At 37.6% G+C, this 23,326-nt stretch overlaps 1 protein-coding gene across 2 annotated transcripts; it reads right to left on the reverse strand.

The window, feature by feature from the left end:
- Positions 1-183: 183 nt before the first annotated feature.
- Positions 184-14,304, reverse strand: LOC307270254 (uncharacterized protein). 2 transcript variants are annotated; one of them, XM_080053446.1, is made up of 14 exons: positions 14,208-14,304; positions 11,981-12,073; positions 10,937-11,208; positions 10,134-10,393; positions 6,715-6,788; positions 5,632-5,846; positions 5,261-5,520; positions 4,396-4,521; positions 3,940-4,099; positions 3,179-3,208; positions 2,852-2,899; positions 2,473-2,751; positions 2,070-2,117; positions 184-1,220 (listed from the first exon to the last, which is right to left on the reverse strand). In XM_080053446.1, exons 3-13 carry the CDS (start codon positions 11,196-11,198, stop codon positions 2,098-2,100), a joined length of 1,734 nt encoding a protein of 577 aa, XP_079909572.1. In that variant the 5' UTR covers positions 11,199-11,208; positions 11,981-12,073; positions 14,208-14,304; the 3' UTR covers positions 184-1,220; positions 2,070-2,097. The 2 variants fall into 2 exon arrangements, with proteins under 2 accessions (XP_079909572.1, XP_079909571.1); XM_080053445.1 differs by lacking the exon at positions 11,981-12,073.
- Between the last annotated feature and the right edge of the window lie 9,022 nt (positions 14,305-23,326).

Raw genomic sequence — 23,326 nt, forward strand, 5'->3', positions numbered from 1 at the left:
TTCATATGCATTACATTTTAGACGGAACCTGCAGCAAAGGAAAGGTGTGGTCGCACCATTCCAATACAATCATGGGTATAATGTTAATTTTTTGATAATAGGCAACAGTCTTGACAGGAAACATTCAAAACTAAATTGTTCTAGGTATGTGAAAAATAATATCCAAAACAATACACAAAAGTATCATTTTAATATTTTATTATATATTTCAACATAGAAAAGCTTTGGAATGACCCCACAATAGAAAAACTAAAATTATTAAGAAAATCTTTCGGTTAAACTTTACCCAAAAAACTTGGATGATGGATAACGTGGATGGACGTGGATAATCATTTGTCTATAATTACCTTCATGTCTTACATAAACATGTTTTGCTGAATCTGGTTTCAAAACTTACTGTGAAGGAACAATTTCAACTCATTTATCTCATTGTATAGGCTTAGCAACTGATCGGCTTATACTTTGGCTTTGATAAGAAACAAATTGTGTACTTAACATACCCAGTGTAACTTTTTTTTAACAATGCATAAGGGTTAAGTATTTGGCTTTAACAATTTTTAAAAAATATTGATGGGCTTATTGTCACACTTGCTACAGTAGGCTATTACTAAAAACCCATGTTACCTGTATTTTCATAGACATAAATCTTAGCATATATCGTTAGCATTTTTTAGAGCTACAATTGGTCCGTCCGAGTCACTTTGTTTTCACACCCATACCCATGTACGGACAGGTAGAATCATGAGGAGATATTCACTGATTTTAACAAAAAGCCATTTTGACAACCAACATTCTCCAGGATTGTTTACACCCCTTTTAAGTGTAAAATTACAGACGTGATTAAGTATCTGAAGTAGATTTTGAAGAAGAAAGACACAGACCCATAGCATTAACATCACTGTAGAAAACTACTCTTTTTTTCAGGTAGACTTTACGTTTGGTCCCAAAATGGATTTCACCACAAGCATTCACTTCTGTCCCTTGAGGTCAGCAACGAGATGTGGGTTATTTTCCTCAAGGATTTTGTAGAAGATGTCTTTTAACAGCATCACTAGCTTTCAGACATCCACAGAATAGTTCCCTTATCTTGTCCTGAGAGGAAGATAGAGCCATGATTTTTTCATAACCCTCTTGTTGGAGGACTGACATCATGCAGCTCATCAAAAACGGAGTCACTCTCTGGATCAGCTGGAATCTATGTTTATCCACAAAGTGCTTGCCTGAGGAAAGACAGAAAAACTCCAATGACTGACTGGATTTGCCAAGTTAAAATATTTCTTTAGGAGACATGTTTCATTACAAGAAGCCATAAACCTTCCGCCTTTTATATTCAAAATGTAGAGTAGTCAAATGCATTACATATTTAGAGGAAGAGTGTTCAATTTTTAAGTTTTTAAAAAGCCATTTACAATTTGAAAAGGTTTTAAACCATGGTGTGTGTTGTATTCATAGACTACAACACTTTGAGCACTAGATGGTAGGATGTTCCCACTCTATGAGGTGATACTATTCAGGTGAGGAGTGATTTGGTGGCGAGAACACAAGGTTGTTACCATGGAAGTAAACATGATCGGCGTATACAACAGAACAATAGAGTTATTGAGTTTAATAGCAAGTAATCTGCTTCACCTCACGTTAATCTCATCACAGTGATATTTCTTTCTGTAAGAGTAATGGAACATCACCCAAAAAGTCATGTTTAAGACATAATTAACTGCATAGGCGCCAACAACTTTGTTTTCCCTTTTTCAAGTGACTATGTTGGAACATTTGAATTAAGTCAATAGTCAAAAAATAGTTTATTTATAATTTTGTAATAAACTGCATCTGAAAGAGTAAGATTTACATTTACAGATATGACATCAGGTATTCTCTAAACCTCTCACATCAGTAATTTTTTGGGAAAAACACTAACTGACTGTTCTAAAGAGTAAGATGAGAGAATCAATATATTTTCAATAAATGTGAATCTATGAGTCTTAGAAATTAAGGAAGGTCATATCAGACTCTGGGTTTCTAGTCTGATCACAAGCGGAATACAAGTCATTTACAGAGGAGACGTTGCTTACCGTTGACTGTGGGATTTGCTGCAGTTGCTCAAGGTGAGGGGCCTGCAGCTGAAACAAATGATAAAACATGTTAATTATAAAAAATTCAAAAATAAATCTGTTTGCAGTCTTTGACTTCTACTGATTTTGGCAACCAAAATATTTTAGAAATGTTATTTGTAGCAGGGGTCCCAAAACTTTTTTAGGTTTCATTGTATGAAAGGTGTGGAAGTTTAAATTCTAAACTAGATTTAATTTTGGTAAAGAAACAGCTGAAAGAGTCTGAAGATTTTTTTTTTTAAAAGAAGAAGATGAAAGATGATTTCCTAGATAAAATTATTAATCAGTGCAAAGAAATACAAATGCTTCAAAAATATTTCAACTTCTCAGTCTTTCTGTGAACCTGACATGGTGAGTGTTTTACCTCCAGCGTTGTCTTTGGACAGAAGCTCCACCAGGTCGTTCCTCTGCATCTGCTTCAGAATGTCTCTGGTCACGTCCAGTGCCTTCTGGGGGAAGCGCCGCACCAACAGATTCACAGTCTTCGGCCGGTTTAAACCCTCCACTTCAGATTCTTCAATTTCTTCATATTTTTCCAGGTGCCACAGGAAATCACTGAACTCATCTGTCCCCAACTTTTTCATAGTTTTGAGAATAAGAGCTTCGGTTGGATCGCCCACAGCAAGGCTTTTGTTGGAGATGTCTTTAAATATCAAAAAAAGACACCTTATATTTCTAGACAATCCAATCAGACCCTGATCACAAGCAGAGTACAATTCATTTAAAGAAGAAATGTTACTGACCCTCCACCATGGAATTTACACCAGATGCTCCAGCTGAGGGGCCTGCAGCTGAAACAAATGAAAGGAAAAGTTGTGTGTTTAGGTAAGACTTATAACCACTACACCACGAAAATGAACTTTGAACGAATTTAAAATGACCAGTAATTTGAATATATCCCCCGAACCACTAATATGCTTCTGAGACTGCAGTACATATATCGAACCGGAACTAGGAGTTTAAATAAGAACTTTTCACCCCACCTTCGAACTAAACAATTTTAGAATAAAAAGTGACAGCCCGAATACAAACGCGCACACACAAGCACACACAAACATGCAGTATCTTACCTTCTAAATGTGCATGGGTTTGATAGTCAACTGAAATAAAATGCAGAACAGAACAAAATATGGACACCTGATATTGTGGTTTTATGTGTTGCATTTACAATACTTATCTAGTGATATCATTAATATGCAAGTCGAATGCAAAGAAGAAATCAAAAGTGACAACAAGGTATTTGATGGAGGGGATATGGGATACCATACAATTTTCAAATTTAGGGGACGTTTTCTAAAACAGACACCTCTTGCGAGTAGGACCAACCATTACAAATTCTATTTTATCTGCATTAAGGATCAGGAAGTTAGATGACAACAAGTCCATACACTCTTCAAGAGTACATGTTTTAGACTTGTCATTTGGCAAAATTGCTACATAGTTGCTTGTCATCTGCAGTGGAAAACAATACTAAACGTGTGAATTTGCTTCATAGCAGTTTTAAATACACTAAATGCAATTTGTGGAGGTGGGAGCCCACACCAAACTGTCATTTTGTTGTGTGTTAGGTCTTATGTCAATGGGTCTGTCCTAGTCAAGATCCCTTTTGTAGGTATCGCACTTTCCATAAGTCAACTGTAATTTCCCCTCATGATCATTTAAATCACACAAATCAAGTTTATTTTCAGTATGCGTTGGTGTTTGGACATTAAATGTTATTTGTCTCTCATTTTCTTATTGAGATCTATTACATCAAATATCTAATCCCAGGTAAAACACAGAAGGCATCATGTCTTTCATTGAGTAGTAATGTTGTTTAATAACAACTAACCTTTTCGAATTTTACAGCGCCATACTGGTGGAGGTACAGAAGAGGGTGACTCTTCTGTGGGAGGTTTTGTGAGTGTAAGGCAGAAGTCTCTGTCCGGCTTTTCAATGTACACCTCATAGAAATTTGGGTCACTGCTTTGATGTCTGAGAGTTAACTCATCCTGCATAAAGAATATAACATAAAAAGAGAGGAGTTAGTCAAGTTAAATTGTAAACAACAAAAACCAAAGGAGTCCCCTGATCAAACTAGGTTAATTAGTGTTTGGCTAAACATTATGGTGACAGTAAAACATGCCTGTGTATCACGTGAGCCAAATTAAATGCATAAGGCCCTGTGCTGCCACACTATTGTACTCCATTGTTGCAATTGCTTTCATCCTACTGTGTCTTACAGTATTCCGAAACAAGATTCACTATGTATACAGATTTCATTTCTGACATACAGTACAAACTATACCTCTGGAGTAATTTCTGCTGTGTCTATGTCTGCTTTGAGTTGAAATCTTTGCTCCTTTTCCAGGTACTTGTCTGGGGGTGGCTTTTCGATTGTTTTGTACTTGTCCCTCTTCTTTGTGTCCAATGCCTTTAAAAAAAAAAAAACATTATCATCTTATCTGTGTTTTAAGTACATTCATTAAGAAATACGGTTTAGTATTGTGAATTGAAAGAAATTTCAACAATAGTGATATTCAGGCGAAGAGCATTCAATGAGAATAAAGTCATAAATTTAAGAATATTTGTAATAATATCAAATTATATCCCATTTTCGTCCATTCTTTTTTTTACAACAGCAATGCTGTACAATTGTCTTGTATTTTAACAGAAGTTTATTTTTAAAGCTAAAAATTATTTTACAATGATCTGTCTTTGACTCTTTTTTTTTAACAATGTCATGTCCAGTCAAATTCTCACCCATTTGGCTTAGGACAGGCTGTTTTGAGCACTTTTCCAGAAGCCTACTTTCAAGCAGTTCCCACTGCCTCCTGGTATGTGAAGTCAGACACCTCTGGTCCAATAATTGAGATCCACATAAGGTGTCTAGCAGCAGAGCTAACGTTAGCATCCTCTTCTCATGCACATAAATTAGATATAACGTGTTTACTTGTATTAATCAAATGGCACCTTTTTTACAGAAGGGGAAACTCTTGTACATTGTCAGTTTTACACCAAATAGTTCCTGTAAAAGTTGTCAGAAACAACTCATCTGTTTTAGGGTGCTCTGCAGAACTACTGAAAGAGTACAACTATTTCTGTCTTTGTCAGCACAGGCCCTAAATTCAGATCTAATGATTGGGATTTTTGACAGTAAGATATTTAACAACCTGTTTTACAGCATGATCATGTGGGATCAGGTAAACATGAAGCATGAGGTATGTTGTGTTGGGTAGGTAGTATATCAACACGTTGCAGCGTATTTTCCGGTAATAGGACTGGACCCAGGAAATCAGGACTGCTATCGGAGAAAAAGTTGGTTCATGTAGCTTGACATGGGACGATGTGACCTCTGACACTTTTTCCACAACATCTCCAGATTCATTGATGTGTAGGACTGCAAACTCTTTTATTATTTCAGGGTTGTCATCTGCACAAAATACAAGCACAAACAATTAGTGAAGACAAAAAAGAATGGATTAATTTTTGTATATATGTTGTCAGATTTTAAAACTTAGTAATTATTTATTTCCTTCTTTACCTATGCAGATCCAGTGTGGCAGGTACACTTCATCTAACTTCCCGGCAGTAACATTGATGTCCATTAGGGAACTTGCTGGCATGTATTTGATGCTTTTCATCCTCTCCATGTGTTTCTCCCAAGAGCGAAACTGGTACTTGAAGCTGACGTTGTCCTTACAGACCCAGCGAAAGCCAGAGACACTACATTCAAAATTGCCTGCTTTTGAATGTAGACTTAAGAGATAAAGAGAAAGCAGGTGAGTTTCTGTAATGCACAAAAATGTGATCAACCTGTGGCACTGCTGAGTTGTTGTTGAAGCCCAGGTTGCTTTGATAGAGGCCTTCAGCATGTTTGTATTATTGGGTCTGGTGTGTCTCATCTTCCTCTTGATAATAGCACATTGCTCTAAAATCTCTTGCTAGATGGCTGTGTTGACTTTAGAATTGATATGACACTGTGGACAAACGCCAGCAGACGACATGGAACCCGAAATCCTTACTGACTGGAAACTTGACAGTGGACTTCAAGAAACTCCAGTCTTACTTCAGACTCTGGGACCTTGATTTTCCAAATTAAGTGCAACATTTTATTTGGATCAGTGTTGATTTGGAGTCCGATGTAATCTGCATAACACCTCAGCAGTGCCACAGGCTGATCGTCTCCGAGCCATGCTGCATTAATTAATGCAATAATTCATGCAAAAGGATCCCGACCAAGTATTGAGTGGATGAATGAACATTCCTTTCAGAAGGTCAACATTTCTGTGTTAAATTGTAAATGCTTTTTTTGATTGGCCATATGGAATATTCTAATCATTTTAGATGCTGGATGTTCATCAGCTGTAAACCGTAATCTGCTAAATTAAACAAAAAGGGGCCTGGGATATTTCACTTTGTCTAATGAATATAGAATATATGGAACTTTCACTTAAATTAAGTTCAAGAATAAAACAAGCTTTTCCATTATATTCTAATAATATGAGATGCACCTGAAACCAGCAAGAGCAGAGGGAAAGTCCCATTTAGAAAAAATTAACCAAGCATGACTTCCTTTTTATAGTTAGTTTTGGATGTGACGCCATATTTAGGATGTTATTTTTACCTGTAAATTGGAGCCTCGTCTGCATCTGTACTGTTAACTTCAGGTTCAAGTTTAGTCCAGCCATTGGAGTCCTGCTGCTGACGACAATTATTTTTGTATATAAGTGGAGATACTTCTTATTTCAACATCACATAAATGAACACATAAATGAACTGAATGAATATATGGGATAACCATAATAGTTCCAGCACTCTTAAGCGTCAAACTTCTTGATGGCCCTTTTAAAGACTTTTTTTTTGGTAAATGCAGTCATACCTCGTACCAACAGGGCAGAAGATTTCCCCCTATTTATAGTCATTGTGCTATGAACTTTGGGTTAATCCCTTAGGCAAGGTCAGCAGAGATGCAGACTTACCAAAAGGGTGCATGAAGGGCACAGAAAGAGCCCATGTGGACTTGATGATGTGATGGTGGGACAGCCCTAAGCCTTCACTGACTTAAATGTAGCACACCTCAAAGTCTGTGAAAGTGGACATTGGGTTTGTTAATTGAGGATGGGCGGCGCGCACATGCAGGAGCCCAAGGAGTTTCCGTGGCACAGAATTACTTATGCCGCGATCACGCAACTAAATACAATATACGTTGTGGTATAAACGATATAGGATATAAACACTGCTTGGATAGCCTCCTACCATTGCGATTCCAGAATGTATTCTTTTGAACTTAGTTTATAACTATATATAGGGGAGAGTGGGGTGAGTTGTGCAAGGGGGGAAGTAGTGCCACCCCCTTGATTCTAGAAAACCATAGAAAAAATTGGTCGTGACCAGTGTTGCCACAGTTACTTTGAAAAAGTAATCCGATTACTGATTACTAGTTACTCCTTAAAATAGTAACTTAGTTACTTTACTGATTACGTTATGTTAAAAGTAACTAAGTTAGATTACAAGTTACTTTAAACGTTACTTTACAGGTTTTGAAACCCATATAGGCCTATCTCAATTTAAAACATGCACATATTAAGAATCATTGAAAATATATAAAATAAAGCTTGTAGGCTAGTAGCCTATTGGCATACTGTTTTCAAAATAATAAAAATTATGGTTTGAAAAATGTAATAAAAAAAAGCCTTTTTCCCCCCATGAAAATAAATGCATTCCTCCAAAGTGCAAAGACAGTAGCAGTGTCTTTAAACTTAACGTGATTGGCCCTTCACTCTCATGCATTAATTTGACTTTTCTCTGCGATCTCTCATGTGTTGATAGACTGGGTGTGTGCGGCCACCGGTCGCCACGTGACTATACGTTTCCAAGTTTTAAACACTTCTATCTCTTCAACGTCACCGTACCCGAATCCTAAATATCCCCATAGCAGACGCTATATTTCATGGGGGGGAAAACGTTTGTTTTGCGCCACAGTTCAGCTTAGACTCGGTCGTAATGCTGCTGCACACACACACACACACAGGCACACACACGCTGCATGTCAGAGACGAGGGGCGCTACCAAAAAGACGAGAGGAGCGGTTGGAGCAGTTGGAGCGTTTAGAGACACATGCGCGCACATTTATTTACATTAAATCGCAATCGCAGTCATTTGTGCAGCTATGTAAAATGTTTCACTAAGGAAAATGACAGAAAAAGTAACGCACAGTGACTTTGATGAGTAATTTTAATCTGATTACTGGTTTGGAGATAGTAACGCGTTAGATTACTCGTTACTGAAAAAAGAGGTCCGATGCCGGTAACGCGTTACTTAGTAACGCGTTACCGGCATCACTGGTCGTGACCACATTTTTGAAGAGTCATCCATTTGACTCATCCTGTTAAAGTAAAATTTCTATTCTAAGGTTTTTTTTTTATTATTGTGTCTGAACAATAACAGACAAGTTTGAAAACATTTGACACACGTTTTAGTGCTTTAGTATGCTACACTATGAGTCTACAGTTAGCATGATGTTAGCCCGAAACTGCTGCATCATGCTAGTTTTTCCAAAATGCTGGGGTTGGGATGATTTGTGCCAAAGGGCCTGGGGTGAGTTGTGCCTGTGGCTTTATACGCTGATCACCAAAAAGAAAGTGATTGTCTACAGTAGCTCGGAAGAGCCTGACATAACTGATGAGAGTTCAGATGGCAGGTAAAACCACCTAGACCTGCTAGGCCTTGTTTAAGGAAAAAACTAAAAATATATAGGGGAGAACGGGGGAATCTGAGGCATCGGGTAATGTGAGCCACCCCCTGTATCTAGGTAACGGAAAACATTTGTGGTCATGTGAGATATATGTTTTCAAGCCCCTCTCATTTCCCCATGGCCCTGAAAGAGAGGACCTCATGGTGCTGTGTTAAGCATGTTTTTTTCACCAAAATAGGTATTTTGCATGTAAAAGTACATTTTCTTGCTGTCAACTTAATCAACTGTTGTGCCAAAGCAAATGTATTCACGTAGAAAAACTTCTATCATACGTGTTGATGAACTACCAACATATGAAACCATGTGATGCTGATAACTGAAGATTAGCCTGAAATGCTAAGAGAGGTAGTTTTTTCTCAAATTGTGGTGGTGGGGGAAAGTGAGCCAAATGCTGTGGGGGAAAGTGAGCCACTATCTCACTTTCCCCCACCATGAGGCACAAGTTAAGTTTAGTCTTTAACATATTTTAATGTAATATTACATAACATATGTTTTATTTGAATGTCATACACATTGTAAAAAAGCCATCATGCCAAGGAAATACACCAGGAAGACGACCTGGGGCAACCACACGGAAAGAGCACCTTCTCATCTTTCCCTGTAACCTTCAGGGCTGTAATGTAGAGTAGGCCTAGTTGTAGAGTATGACAGGCTGATGTTATAATCCAGTTGGGTCTTCTCCTGTGTTCTGAGTCCCAGGCTGTTCTCGCTGGTTCTGATTTTCCTATGCTTTGACCCCCAGACACTAGCTGGCTCTAAGGGTCCTGTGTTCTGACCCCCAGACTGTGTTCTAATCTAACTGGTTCTATCTTTCATTTGAATCTTATTAAAACCTTTTGAATTATAATATGTTGTATTTGATTTTGTTCAGAGTTACTTTCAAGTGTTTAGAAAATTTGCTTTGCTTAATTGACCAAACCCCATCATTCTTTTACTAGTCCGACATTAGTTCTGGAATGTGTGGCTAGCTTTCAGGATTCTTACTGTTACAATATGTGTTGTTATGGTAGTTTCAGAGTGGAAAAAGTAAGTGGATCAGTTTACCCCACAGCTGGGGTAAAGTGAGCCACTTGACAACTTTTTTTAAAACAATCATATTTTCACTGCCCTTTGTCTTGAAAAAATTCTGCTAATGCCCATTTCTAGGAAACATCCTGAATTAATGGGAAATGTGTAAATTTGAGTGATAAATCATTTTAGCTCGCTTAGAGGGGAGCAAATGTAAAAAGTGGCTCAGATTACCCCGTTCTCCCCTATATATATGTATTATTTTTTTTGATGACGTATACCTGAGCTTCCTTGAGGTCAGCTATGAGCATTGGCTGATTTTTCTCAAGGATTTTGTAGAAAATGTCTTTAACGGCACCACCAGCTTTCAGACGTCCAGAGTAGAGCGCCCTCATCTTCTCCTGAGGGGTCGGTAGAGCTCTGATTTCATCATAACTCTCTTGTTGGAGGACACGTTCAACAAGGAGCCTATCCAAAATGGGTCCAATGCAGCTCACTCTCTGGATCAGCTGGACTCTATGTTTATCCACAAAGTGCTTGACTGAGGAAAGACAGAAATATCTCCAATGACTGATGATTTTTCCAAGTTGAAATATTTCTTTTGGAGACAGGTTTCATTACAAGAAGCTATAAACCTTCAGCCTTTATATTTAAAATGTAGATTAGTCAAATGCATTAAATATTTAGATGAAGAGTGTTACACTTTTAAGTTTTTTAAATGTTATATACAGCAATACAGCATTTTAATAAAAAATAAAAAAGAATTTCCTGCTGAAAATGTGGGTGGATGCTGGATGCTGAAAACTTAAATCTAAACTGGATTGATGGAGAAGTACGATGAAAAGTTTAAAATATGCAAACATGAATTTATTTTAATAGTTGAATGATAACCAAATTGTATGAAAGGTGTGGAAGTTCAAAGTCTAAAATACATCTCATGTTGATGAAGAAGCAGCTGAAAGAGTCTGAAGATTTGAAGATGAAATTATTAAATAATTAGTGCAAATAAATACAAATTCTTTAAAAATATTTCAACTACTTTTTAGTCTTTCTGTGAACCTGACATGGTGAGTGAGTGTTTTACCTCCAGAGTTGTATTGTGACAGATCCCGCACCAGGTCTTTCCTATCGATGTCCTCCAGACATTCTCTGGTCACATCCACTGCATCTTCGGGGAAATGCTTCACCAAAAGATTCACGGTCTTCGGCTGGTTAAAGCTGCTTAAACCCTCTACTTTAGATTCTTTAATTTTTTCATATTTTTCCAGATACCACTGGAAAAGACTGAAATCATCTGCCCCCAACTTTTTTATAATTTTAATAAGAAAAGCTGTGGTTGGATCCATCGTTGCTCACCTGTGTAGATCAGAGGACAGAGGAAAATTCAGTTGTTGTTTCTAGCGCCCCCTTTGGACCACAGCAATAGTGTTTTTACCACACCAAGGCCTGCTGTCCTAAAGAGCTTTGCTAGCACTCGCTGCTGTGCTGGATTAACTGGTGACTATGGAGTGACAGAGTAGGTGACTGTGTCGATGCCTGATCAAAACACCCCAAAGCAATAAGTAATTTACAAGTTTTAAGATGATCATATTGCTATTAACTTGATCTACTGGAGAAATCAAACCCTTCCATACAGCCTCTAAGTGCAATATGCCTCGTTCATTGACTTGGAGTTGCATTGTTATGATTATGTGTTCCCTTTATTTTTTTGAGCAGTGTTTATATTTAAGGGTTCAAAAAAGTACATTGTTTCCACATATATATTTAGGGGGATTTAAATTTAATCAGGCGATTTAATTGTTATCGTAATTTTTCCCTGAAAGTTATCGGCATCGGCCGTCAAAAATCCATATCGGTCGGGCTCTATTTCATACAGCCTATATGTGCAGTATGACTCATTTCAACTGAGCAGTGCGGCTCAGGTGTGTGTGTGTGTGTGTTATCTCCACAATGTAACACACTAACTATGCAGATGTCAGGTCCTAACAAGTACACAGGACTGCATTGATGTTGCCAAGTTTTTCTTGTATGAATGTGTTCTTGTATGTACTCATACGGAGTGCATTTTCTAGTAGTTGCTGCCATGCTTTTTTTTAAACCTGTTTTATTTCCTCTGTGCCATACACACCTGTCCAGAGTGCCCAGCTTTGCCTGTCGTCTCTCTGTGGATCTCCTCTCCTGGAACTCACTTTCTGACGGGATTTGCTGGATCTCTGCTGCCCTGTTGGAAATAATTTATTTAGCATAAAAACAGTTTTCAACCACTTCCTTTGTTTCCTGTGTCTGCATTGTGGGGCCAGTTACAAATACTAGTTATAAATTCAAACGAACAAAAGTTAGTCTATCAAAACTACAACTTATTATGGCATTTATAAGAAAGATTGAGCCATTCCTTTCCTTTCATGGCTCAAAAATGTTTGTAGTTTCAGTAGTTAACTACAAAAAAATGGCAAAAACAAGTCATGTAACTACTTAAATCACTATGCAAATATGAATGAAGTTGATCTACCAGGAAGCTAATGCAAATTGGAGTTAAACTATTTCATTACATGGAGTTCACAACTACACTACATATTATTATATATTTAGCTTTTATACTTCACCGTGATCTTATCTACTCACTTTATGGCTGTTTAAAGAAAATAAATAATGTAATTAATATTATTTTGTTCCTGATTACAATTATATGCTGTTTATCAGAGTCCCTTCATTATGCGCTGATTAATTATTAACTGTGTGTTCCACGTATGCTCAAGCTTCCTGTCCCCTTAAACATACAGTATTACAAACTGACTAACATCACCTCAACTCAACTCAACTCAACTTTATTTATAAAGCCCTTTAAAACAACCACAGCCGAAACAAAGTGCTGTACATAATGCAGATAAAACAATTTAAAAACAAAACAACAATTTAAAATTCAGAAAAAACAATTTAAACAAATAAAACTAATAAGCACAATGAATAAAATACACCATAGGACACTAAAACAAAATTAAGGTCTCATGCTGGGTTGAAAGCCAAGGAGTAAAAATGGGTTTTAAGACGTGTTTTAAAAATGGGCAGTGAGGGGGCCTGTCTAATATGGAGGGGGAGCTCGTTCCACAATTTAGGAGCGGCAACTGAGAAAGCTCTGTCCCCTCTGAGCTTTCGTTTAGACCTCGGTACCTCCAGAAGCAGCAGATCAGCTGATCGGAGGCACCGTGCAGGGGCATAGGGGTGAAGAAGCTCAGAGAGGTAAGAGGGGGCCAATCCATTTAAAGATTTAAAAACAAATAAAAGAATCTTAAAAAGAACCCTAAAGTGCACAGGCAGCCAGTGAAGGGAGGCCAGGATGGGGGTGATGTGCTCCCTCTTGCGGACACCAGTTAGCAGGCGTGCGGCCGCATTTTGCACCAACTGGAGACGTGCAAGAGAAGTCTGGCTGACTCCAAAATAAAGTGCATTACAGTAATCCAGCCGAGATGTAATGAAGGCATGGATTACTGTTTCAAAGTGCTGATGATGTGCCAGGAGCGGTTTGACTTTTGCCAGCTGTCTGATTTGGAAAAAGCTGGACTTTGACAAGTGTTACCTGAGGGACTAGGAGCGCTCTAGTGTTGTAGTAAATACATACATTAGGAAACATCAATAGACATGGTACATGGTGCATACAATAATGATACATTTGCTCACACTGCTTTAACATTAGAATGTCTTGATACTTCCCAGATGACACTACAACTACCCTGTAATGTGGCAACATGTTCATGGTTGTGGCGTTTAAAATCCTAAATAGTATCCTGTGAACGTTTTAAAAAGCACACACACACAAACAACTGCGGTTTTAAAAGGATAGTTCAAATTTTTGGCACTTTAAATGTAAATAATTATATCTTTGATATATTTAACTTAACAAAGCACCTGATCACATAATGTAACAGACTCACTATGCAGAATAACCTCAATCAACCCCACTTCAAAAACACTGAACTATCCCTTTAACACCGTACAAGGGCAAGACCATTGAATGTACACAAGAAAGACAAACTGTTTTTCTATGGCCTCTCTGCAGAACTGTATTACCGAATTTTTTCCTTCGGCAAATGTGGTTAAATAATAATGTCTGTCTTAATCCTGCTATAACATTTATACTGTATAATAAAAGTAGTAAAAATAAGTTATACGTGGAATATCGCTAACATTTCTTTTTTTGACATTTCTAACAGTAGAACAGTAGAACGTTTAGAGATGTTTTTCTTGTATTTATGTTTTCTTGTATGTACTCATACTGAGTGCATTCTCTTGTAGTTACTTCCCTGTTTTTTTATATACCTGTCTAAACCTGTTTTTTTTTTCATATGTGCCATACACACCTTTCTGTCCAGTCACGCCCAGCTTCACCTGTCGTCTCTGTTGATCACCTCTCCTAGAACTCACTTTCTGACGGGATTTGCTGGATCTCTGCTGCCCTGTTGGAAGTAATGTATTTAGCACAAAAACAGTTTTCAACCCCTTCCTTTGTTTCCTGTGTCTGCATTGTGGGTCCAGTTACAAATACTAGTTAAAAGTTCAAACAAACAAAAGTTAGTCTGTCAAAATTACAACATATTATGGCATTTATAAGAAAGATATAGACGCTCCTTTCCTTTTATGGCCCAAAGATGTTTCTACTTTAATTAGTTAACTACACAAAAAATGGCTGAACAAAAAGTAATTTACCTAATCACTATGCAAATATGAATGTAGTTGAACTAGCAGAAAGCTACTGCAAAAGTGAGTTAAACTATTTTGTTACATGGAGTTCACAACTACACTACATATTATTATATATTTAGCTTTTATACTTCACCGTGATCTTATCTACTCACTTTATGGTTTAAAGAAGCCTAACGTACCCTTTGGCACTGCTCTCATACGGCGGGAGAGACTCACTTCCTCCAACAAACAGAGTCAAATACACAGGCAACACACACGTCTAGTAGTTCTGAGCAAAACTGAGAGATTATTGTCACAGAAACATTTTCAATCAATTATTTGTTAACTTCTTATGATTCCCCCAGCCACAATCTTAGTATGTTACTCACCCTAAAGCCTGATCCCTCCTATAGCACCGAGTCTGAACTTCTTACTTTCACTTTCCCCAGCTACTTTGTTCCTCCTCCCTTCTCATAGGAAACAGCTTTATTGGCCCAGTACGTTCAAGGTATATAAAAACAATGACTGTTTTTGTAAGAGCTTACACACTAATGTGCACTTAAAACTCTGAAGTCAAACCAAAGACCAAAAATAAAATGCACACAACAATACACACCACCTTTCATATGTTCAGTTGTTCTACCCAACCAAAGTTATTTATCAAACAGTGCCTTCTAGTGACACATAATGCTTATAACACCATCTGTCAAATATTCAGTCACCAAAAGCTGCAAACAGAGCGGATCCCATCTATAATCATAGATCCGTTATGATTAAAAATACTGGAAACTTTGTTGTTGTTTATTTTGTTTTTTGTTTGTGTGTTTATGTTATGTTTATGTTGTAAAAGAAAAAAATTCATAAAGTATTAAAAAAAATATATATATAGGCTACTGCTGCAAACAGAATTTATGTTCCATACCATCGAGTATAGAAAAATATCAAGCATCGAAACATCTCTTGTCATTCAACGTCAGTAAGCATTTTTTCTTTTATTTGACAGTTTGGAGAGACAGAGATGAAATCAGAGAGGGGAATGACATGCAGAGAACGAACCGGGCTGGATTCTAACCCGGGTCTGCTGTGAAGAGGACTGAGACTCTTTGGGCGGGGGGTGTTAACCACTACACCACAGCTCCCCCCCCCCCCCAGCACATTAAACGTTAACAGTTCATTCGCCGTCTGTCGTTATGCGTCCAGTCCATATGTCTCCTGGTTTTGGCCCGCGGGACAGAGGCGCTCCGATGTGGCGCTTGCGTTGCATTCAGGGTCATCAGGCTGCTGTGGGAAACGGGAAAGAAGACAAGCAGGTCAGAGAGAAATACACTGTACAGCTTAAAAAATTGTGGTTTACTTAGAAAATTACCTTATTTTTTTTTTTTTTTTCAATTTAGTGAGTCAATTGTAAACAGGGCACATTAAAATGTGTAGTAGGCCTATATGTATTTGGAGTCAGTCAGTGCATTTCTATGGGACAGCTAGATAGGATTAAGCCATACCGATTTTGCCACTCGAACGGACCGCGTCACTTGTCTTGAGTATACATGGCCTTTCAAAGATTCGTTAAATCTCTGGAGCATAGCTGTCTCCACTATGCTAGGTGTCGCTGTAGCCCTTTCAACAAGTGGTTATAGAGCCACGTCCGGCTCCCTTCCGGCAATAACCCTACTATTTTATCACATCGCCTCCTTCCACTTCCTTGTGAAATCCTCCGCAGTGATTCTCGAGCAAGCGCAGAAAACTAACTCCGACGTGCGATATGGAATCCCGTATACATGCAGGTAGAATGCCGACTATGAACAAGTTATCGGGGTGTTCTTATCCAACTTCGCTTGTCCGTTAATGTGCCGATTTGTGTTCGAAGTAGATCGGATAAAGGTGTTTACATGCATTTTACAAGTCCTGTTGAGGTCTTATTCGTTTATTTACCCGATTATGAGTCTGCATGGAAACGCACTGAGTGATTTTGGATAATGTTTGTTGTCAAAGATACTTTAAGTCAAAATCAGTGAATATCTCCTCATGATCCGCTACCTGTCTGTACTGTGTGTGTCCGCTGAAAAAAAAACCCAGTGTTAATACACAGCCTAGGCTCTGTAAACTGGTATGTTGCTAGCTATGAGAGGGCCTCTTTTACAGAGCCTGAATGTGATTTTTACAAGCGTTCTCAATAATCACTGACTTGTGGTAAAATAAAATAGATACTGTGAGCTTGTGTTTAATAATTCTACCTGTGGAGGGTCAGAAATCTTGAAGCAAAGAATGATCAGCATCACGGCAATACTGACGATCATCTCCACTAGGAAGATGGTGATCAGGATGGCAAGGACACAGCTGACCCGAGCCTAAAGAGATACACAGGTTCGATTTTTGTCATTTTTTCTTTCTTTATTGAAAGTGTTGACAGACAAAGCACCTTTTAACAAATGCTTTAACACCATATCATTCCCCTCACTGACCCATTTCATCTCTGTCTCTCCACACTGTCAATATAGCCTGAAAAATGCCCCCCAATAAATATTTAAAACAAAAACCAAACTGCTGTCCGTTGTCAAATGTGAACCCACCTGAGTCTCAAATGTGAACCCACCTGAGTCTCAAATGTGAACCCACCTGAGTCTCCCGGACGTATGATGAGCAGTACTTGTCTGGGCAGTACTTGTGTTGAGGGTATGGAACCTGTCTCACCATGAAGCCGAAAGCAGCAATAGAAAACAGCAGCGTGGGCAGGTGCAGGATCATGTTAAACTTCACCTGGAACCACAGAACACACTCACTTCACATTACAGACACTTCAAGTGTAGATTAAAAAAATAATAATTAAAATAAAGTCTTCCAGATTCTGATTTCTGATGGATGGAAAGTTTAAACACTATATTAGTCTGCTCTTTATTTATCAGTTTATTGTATTTACTCTTTTTTTGTATTTACTAGTATTTTTTAAATTGCCATTTACAGGTCAGAGTCAGCGATTCTGGAGAACGCTTGTGGTCAAAAATACATTTAGTCAAAATCAGTGAATATCCGCTACCTGTCCATACTGTCTATGGGCGCTGAAACAAAATCCAGTCTTAATACACAGATTAGGCTCTGTACATGGGTATGCAGACAAAGGGAGGCCAACTGTAGCTATAGCAACATGCCAGTTTAAAGAGCATCCTTTTCGGAAATGTTAAAAAATGTAATTGGCTTAATATTTATCGGTCTATTTATCTATGTTGTTAGTTAATTTACCTTTTTTTTCATTCTATTTACAAAGAAAGACTAAATAATTTTTTTTATTTTACCATTTTCTTTTATTTCTAAATTTCTCACATGTTCTAAAAACAACTATACTGAATAAAAAATTTAACATTGTTGTAACTTCACTTCCGAATCGCACAGTGGTGTCAGAGTGCCCTGAATGTAGTCAGTGCTGCAGTAGACAGGGCTGGACTGGCCATCTAGACAGGGCTGGACTGGCCGGCCCGGTCAAGTCACACAGCCGAGGGCCGAGGTCCCTTCCCTCTCGGGAGTGCCGTGGACATATAAATGTGCTTGCAGGCTGTCAACTTCACCTGAAAGTTATATAAAACTTTGTCCCACTCAGAATGGTTCTAGGCTGGGCCTGGCCCAATCACACACACAGCAGAGGGCCGCCCATTCAGAGGCTGCATTGAATTGTATTATCACGCATTCAACTTCTACTCGGTAATTATGAGCATCTGACGATGGTCAGTTACGTTCAGGGCCGTCGGACGGCGGAAAGGCTTGGGGGGCCCAAGGCAGAGGGGGGCTGCACCCAAAAAATAAAAACGTATTTAAAAAAATAATAATTTTACTGGCTCAATATAGGCCCCTGATCTTTGAAGGCCCTGAAAAATGTTATTTAGGAAGAAAAAAAACGGATATCAGGGGCCTTTCATTCGTCAGTACATTTTTGTTATTTTTTAAATAACATTGTTCGGGGCTACGAAGATCGCGGGCCTATATTGGGCCATTAAAAAATACAAACAAAGGTAAAAAAATTCCCGAAGCTGACTGGATTTTTTAAACATGTAAATTTCTTCTTTCTGCTTTTTGGTCATTCTGTGTCTATAAATTATTCCAGAAAATAGTACTAAATAGCTTACATAGGAAACAGTTGATTTAGCCTTAGTTTTCTTCTCAAAGTGCACCAGATTGATGAATTTTATTTTTTTTTAACATTTAAAAAAAAATCTTCCGGGGGAGCATTCCCCCGGACACCCCTAGAAGGTCCAGGGTCCACGACACAGTCTCCCAAATTCCTGTGAGAAACACTGGGTGTGTGCATGGTTATTAAGAGTCATTAGACCAGGGGTTGTGTTCAAGTACGCGTAATGATTTGGTCATTCATCAATAGAAACATTGTGTTGTTATCTGGCTCAGAGAGGGACCAGTCACTCATACGTTTTGGACTATAGACAAACAGCTTTTACATGTTTGTATCGCAAGACCGCCTCTCAGAGGGCCCATCAGGACTTCCTGTATAGGGGCCCAGAATTTGGTGCAACGCCCCTGCCTCCGCATATCGTATAAATAATCATGGTGGGCTGCCATGGCCAAAAATGCCAGGGCCGATTTTTTGTCCCAGTCCAGCCCTGGCAGTAGAGGATGTTTACTCACACAACCCCAGGAAGATTTCCTCCCGACACAAAGCAGGAAGAGGCCGGTAAAGATGGTCTGGAAGAAAGAACCAGCAATTTAAAACGTTATATTAAAGCCCCTGTTACTGTAAACCCAAATCCACAGAATCCTTCTAACTATGTAATTTGTTGAGTTGGTTGCATGTTAGTAAAGCATCTGAAAAGAGTTAGGCATATTTATCAATCCAAATGAAAGATATTGTCATTTAAGTTTGATAAACTTTACAGAAATCCAGTTTTAAATATATGCTGTGGTTCTTATGACACGATAAGTATTTTGAACGAATCACAGCAGTTCTCTGCCTAAAAAAAACAGTCCTGTCAAACAGTTTAATAACCGTAAAAAAGTGATATAATATTTCTAAACATCAATATAATTGATAAAAAAAAGACTATGAAGTTATAGTAATTTTAAATAATCAAGTAAAGTACTATTAGCTCAATATTTACTTTACAGTACTCACCGTGCCGGCAGCGGTTAAAACAATAAACAGATCCTTCTCAAACCAAAGCTTCTCCTTGAGCAGAACTGAAACCAACGAGACTTCCATCAGTCCGAGCGTGGTCTCCACCCCCTGCACAGAAAGTGACATCAGAGGGAGGGAGACACACAAAATAAAGGCGCTTTTCAGGTATGTGTATAACATCTTTTATTGTATTTTTATGCAAGCTGATAAGATATATGGAGTACTTTTCATTTTTGTATTGAAATATGTTCAATAAAGTTAATTGAAGAAAAAAAAGAAAGAAAAAAAAAAGGCGCTTTTCAGGGAGTGCTCTTGGTGTAGTGGTTAGAATTGCCCCCTGGGGACAAATAAAGCTTATTGAATTTGAATTTGAATTCCATCGGCCAAATTTTTCCCCATGATTATTATTCTCAGATACACTACAATCAGCAGATTAATCATTCTGCTTTTGTGTGTGTGTTTTTTTGATCAACAGAAGAAGAAATAAGATGATAGAAGCTGCACAAAATAAAACTTGGTCAGCTGACTTCCTGTTATTTTCCAGTGATGACGTCGCCTTCCATTAGGGAATAAGGCTTTCAGCTCCCCGCTTAATGGATCCTCTCAGAGAATATTAGCTCATCCATAATTCATCAACAGGAAATGGACAGAGCGCTCACATATATGGTCGGTTTCTTGGCAGTTCTAGTATAAAGATTCACAGCTCAGTTTGTCCGACACAATAGGATTTCAAAAATACTTTACATGTAGAAAACAGTGTTAACGACTTGAACCAGACATACAGACGGATAGATAGATAGATGGGTGGATGGAGGGAGGGAGGGAGGGAAGGAGTGAGGGAGGGAGGGAGGGAGGGATGGATGGATGGATAGGTGGTATTTTAGTAGTGAACTTACCCCAAAAGTTTTCAGACTATCCTGAAGACAAACAGAGAAACAGATGTACAGTTAGATTTTTGACATTAGACATTTGTAGTGACACAGTTAATTCCATCCACCATGCAGCATGTAGGACAAAACATATGGCTGGTGCAATGAGAAAACTATTAGAGCACTTTCTTAAAGCTGTAGTGCGTAACTTTTTTCATATAAATGAATGTTGGTTACATTTAACCATCCTCAAAATGAGTTGACACAAAGTTGATTTAGCCTATCAGCTCCACAAAACTCTCACTGTATTTCTCAGTATGACAGTGTTTACAAACTGCCCCTCCGCCCCCAAAGAGAAACATTAACTTACCATGTTTCCTTACGGATCTCTGGCAAAAGCTGAAAAACGTCCCTTTGTCTGTATAAGAATGAATAATAGGGTTAAAATAATTGAAAATACTTATATACTCATACCATTGATATAATTTATTCCACATGAGATGCAATTACACAATATTTATAAATAACAAATTTAAAAAAACAGAAAAATATTAATAGTATTTTTCTATAGTTGAAAATGTAATAATTATAATGATTTTCTTCACTTCTGTCACAAAAGATCATTTAAAATCTGAGTACAATTTCATTTAAGTTTACAAGTGTTATAGACTCAGTAATAATAAGCATAGGCATAGATTTTGTGGGAATGCAGTGGATATGTCGCCCTCATATTAGAAATATGCACATTTGTCTCCTTCTAAAAAAAATAAAGACAACCTCCTTCTCCCCCTAAAGAAGTAAGCATAACAGTTCAGGGGTGCAAAACATTTATATATCCTTCTAACCTGTTAGTATATAATTCCCAATGATTTCAGACACCCCTAAAGTGGATCATATTATCCTTACTTTGCCTAAAAACTTGCCAAAACACGTGTGATATGTTTTGAATGTGCAGAAAGTATTGAACAATCCAGGAGAATACGTTTGTCTCAATCCAGAATGCCTAGAGTTTGACTTTTCCTTTACAGAAAAAAAGACATTTACACCAGAGATTGATGCAAAAAATTTGATGCAACAAATTGGTGCTGTAATAATTCACCAAAAATCATGAAATTAAAAGAGTTTTAATGTGCCCCCCCCCCCCCCCCCACCTGCCCCTTCCCTTCCCTCCGCCCATGTTAAAAAGAAACCCACGCCTGTGACAATAACAATCCATCATCACATAAGATCATCTGAAGTCAAACACCTGCTGCAGACGAACAAGCGTGACAAATACATCTACAAAAACTAATCCTGAAAATTGGACGTAATAAGAATAACATAATATATCCATTTCTTTTCAGTAATAACATAAAATCTCACACAGTTCTCTCACCTCGGCTGCAGCGAGTCCAGTGCCTTCGATGGCTCTGATATCAGGGTGGGGTGTTCTATATATATCTAAGGGGTGGGGCTTACACAATAAAAAAAAATAGAGGGCTTGCCTTTTTCTTCTTCTGTGTTATAATTAAATGCTGCTGTTTCCACTCAGACAAAAATCAATGGAGACAACAGGGAGGTTGCCAGGAAACAGCTCCAAGTTAACTTAAAGGTGCAGTCAGTGATTCTGGAGAATGCTTGTTGTGGAAATCACTTTTTGTAAAAAGAAATCAGTGAATATCTCCTCATGATCCCGCTACCTGTCTGTACTGTGTGTGCACTAAAAAAAAATCCAGTGACAATACTCAGCCTAGGCTCTCCATTTCTATTTCTATCTTATCTAGGCTGTCTTGAAAAACGTCAATAAATTCTACTCACTCCACCTTTAAAGGAGAAGAAAAGTAATTCCCCTCTCTGCCCCATTTCATTTCTGCCTCTCTAATAAGTGTCTAATAAAAGGTAAAAGGCCAAAAAAATATCTTAAAAGAGGAAAAGGAAACCCGGAAACAATAAAATGGTTTCAAATCAATTTATATATGCTTTATTTATTAAGGAAATCACATTCAGGTAGGGAACTCATTTGCGGGTACAAAATAAAATATCAAAGAAATACATTAAAATTACAATAACAAAAGATTTAATTGTCAAAACAAATAGACAGCAGTATGATGCATTTTTAATATTCTTTTGTGCAAGCATAGATTGAAAATGCATTTTATACATTTTAAATCTATAGTGCGTAACTTCCGTTTATTTTCTTTCAAACATATTTCATCTTCTATTATTCGTCTTATAGTGATATATTACATTCACAGCAGGTTTCACATTTTATTTGTCAACAAAAAGACACAATTATAAACTCATAAAGCAGATTGAGAAGGTTTAGTCGATCATTTAAACTAAGAAAATAAAAGCTTCTGATTTCCCATTATCATAGCAAAGCAGGCGCTAATAATTTCCTACTATTTTAACTATTTACATACCGTATATCTAAACAGTATATTGTATTTATTGCAAATTCTTTGTAAATTTCGGTTTTTATTTTATCCTTTTTTAACCTTGTTACCCTGGTTTTTAAAGATGCTATTGAACTAAAATTCATTATCAATCTTGTTATAAATTATTATTAATAGAGTGATTGCCGCTTACTCTACCACCTTTGCTCAGAGCTGGAAAACTCTCCATACATTGGTTGGTTTAGCTGCTGTCATCTGCAGCGACCAAGAAATCTATCTATCTATCTATCTATCTATCTATCTATCTATCTATCTATCTATCTATCTATCTATCTATCTATCTATCTATCTATCTATCTATCTATCTATCTATCTATCTATCTATCTATCTATCTATCTATCTATCTATCTATCTATCTATCTATCTATCTATCTATCTA

This window comes from Ammodytes marinus (assembly GCF_949987685.1).
Source record: "Ammodytes marinus genome assembly, chromosome: 25".
NCBI lineage: Eukaryota > Metazoa > Chordata > Actinopteri > Uranoscopiformes > Ammodytidae > Ammodytes > Ammodytes marinus.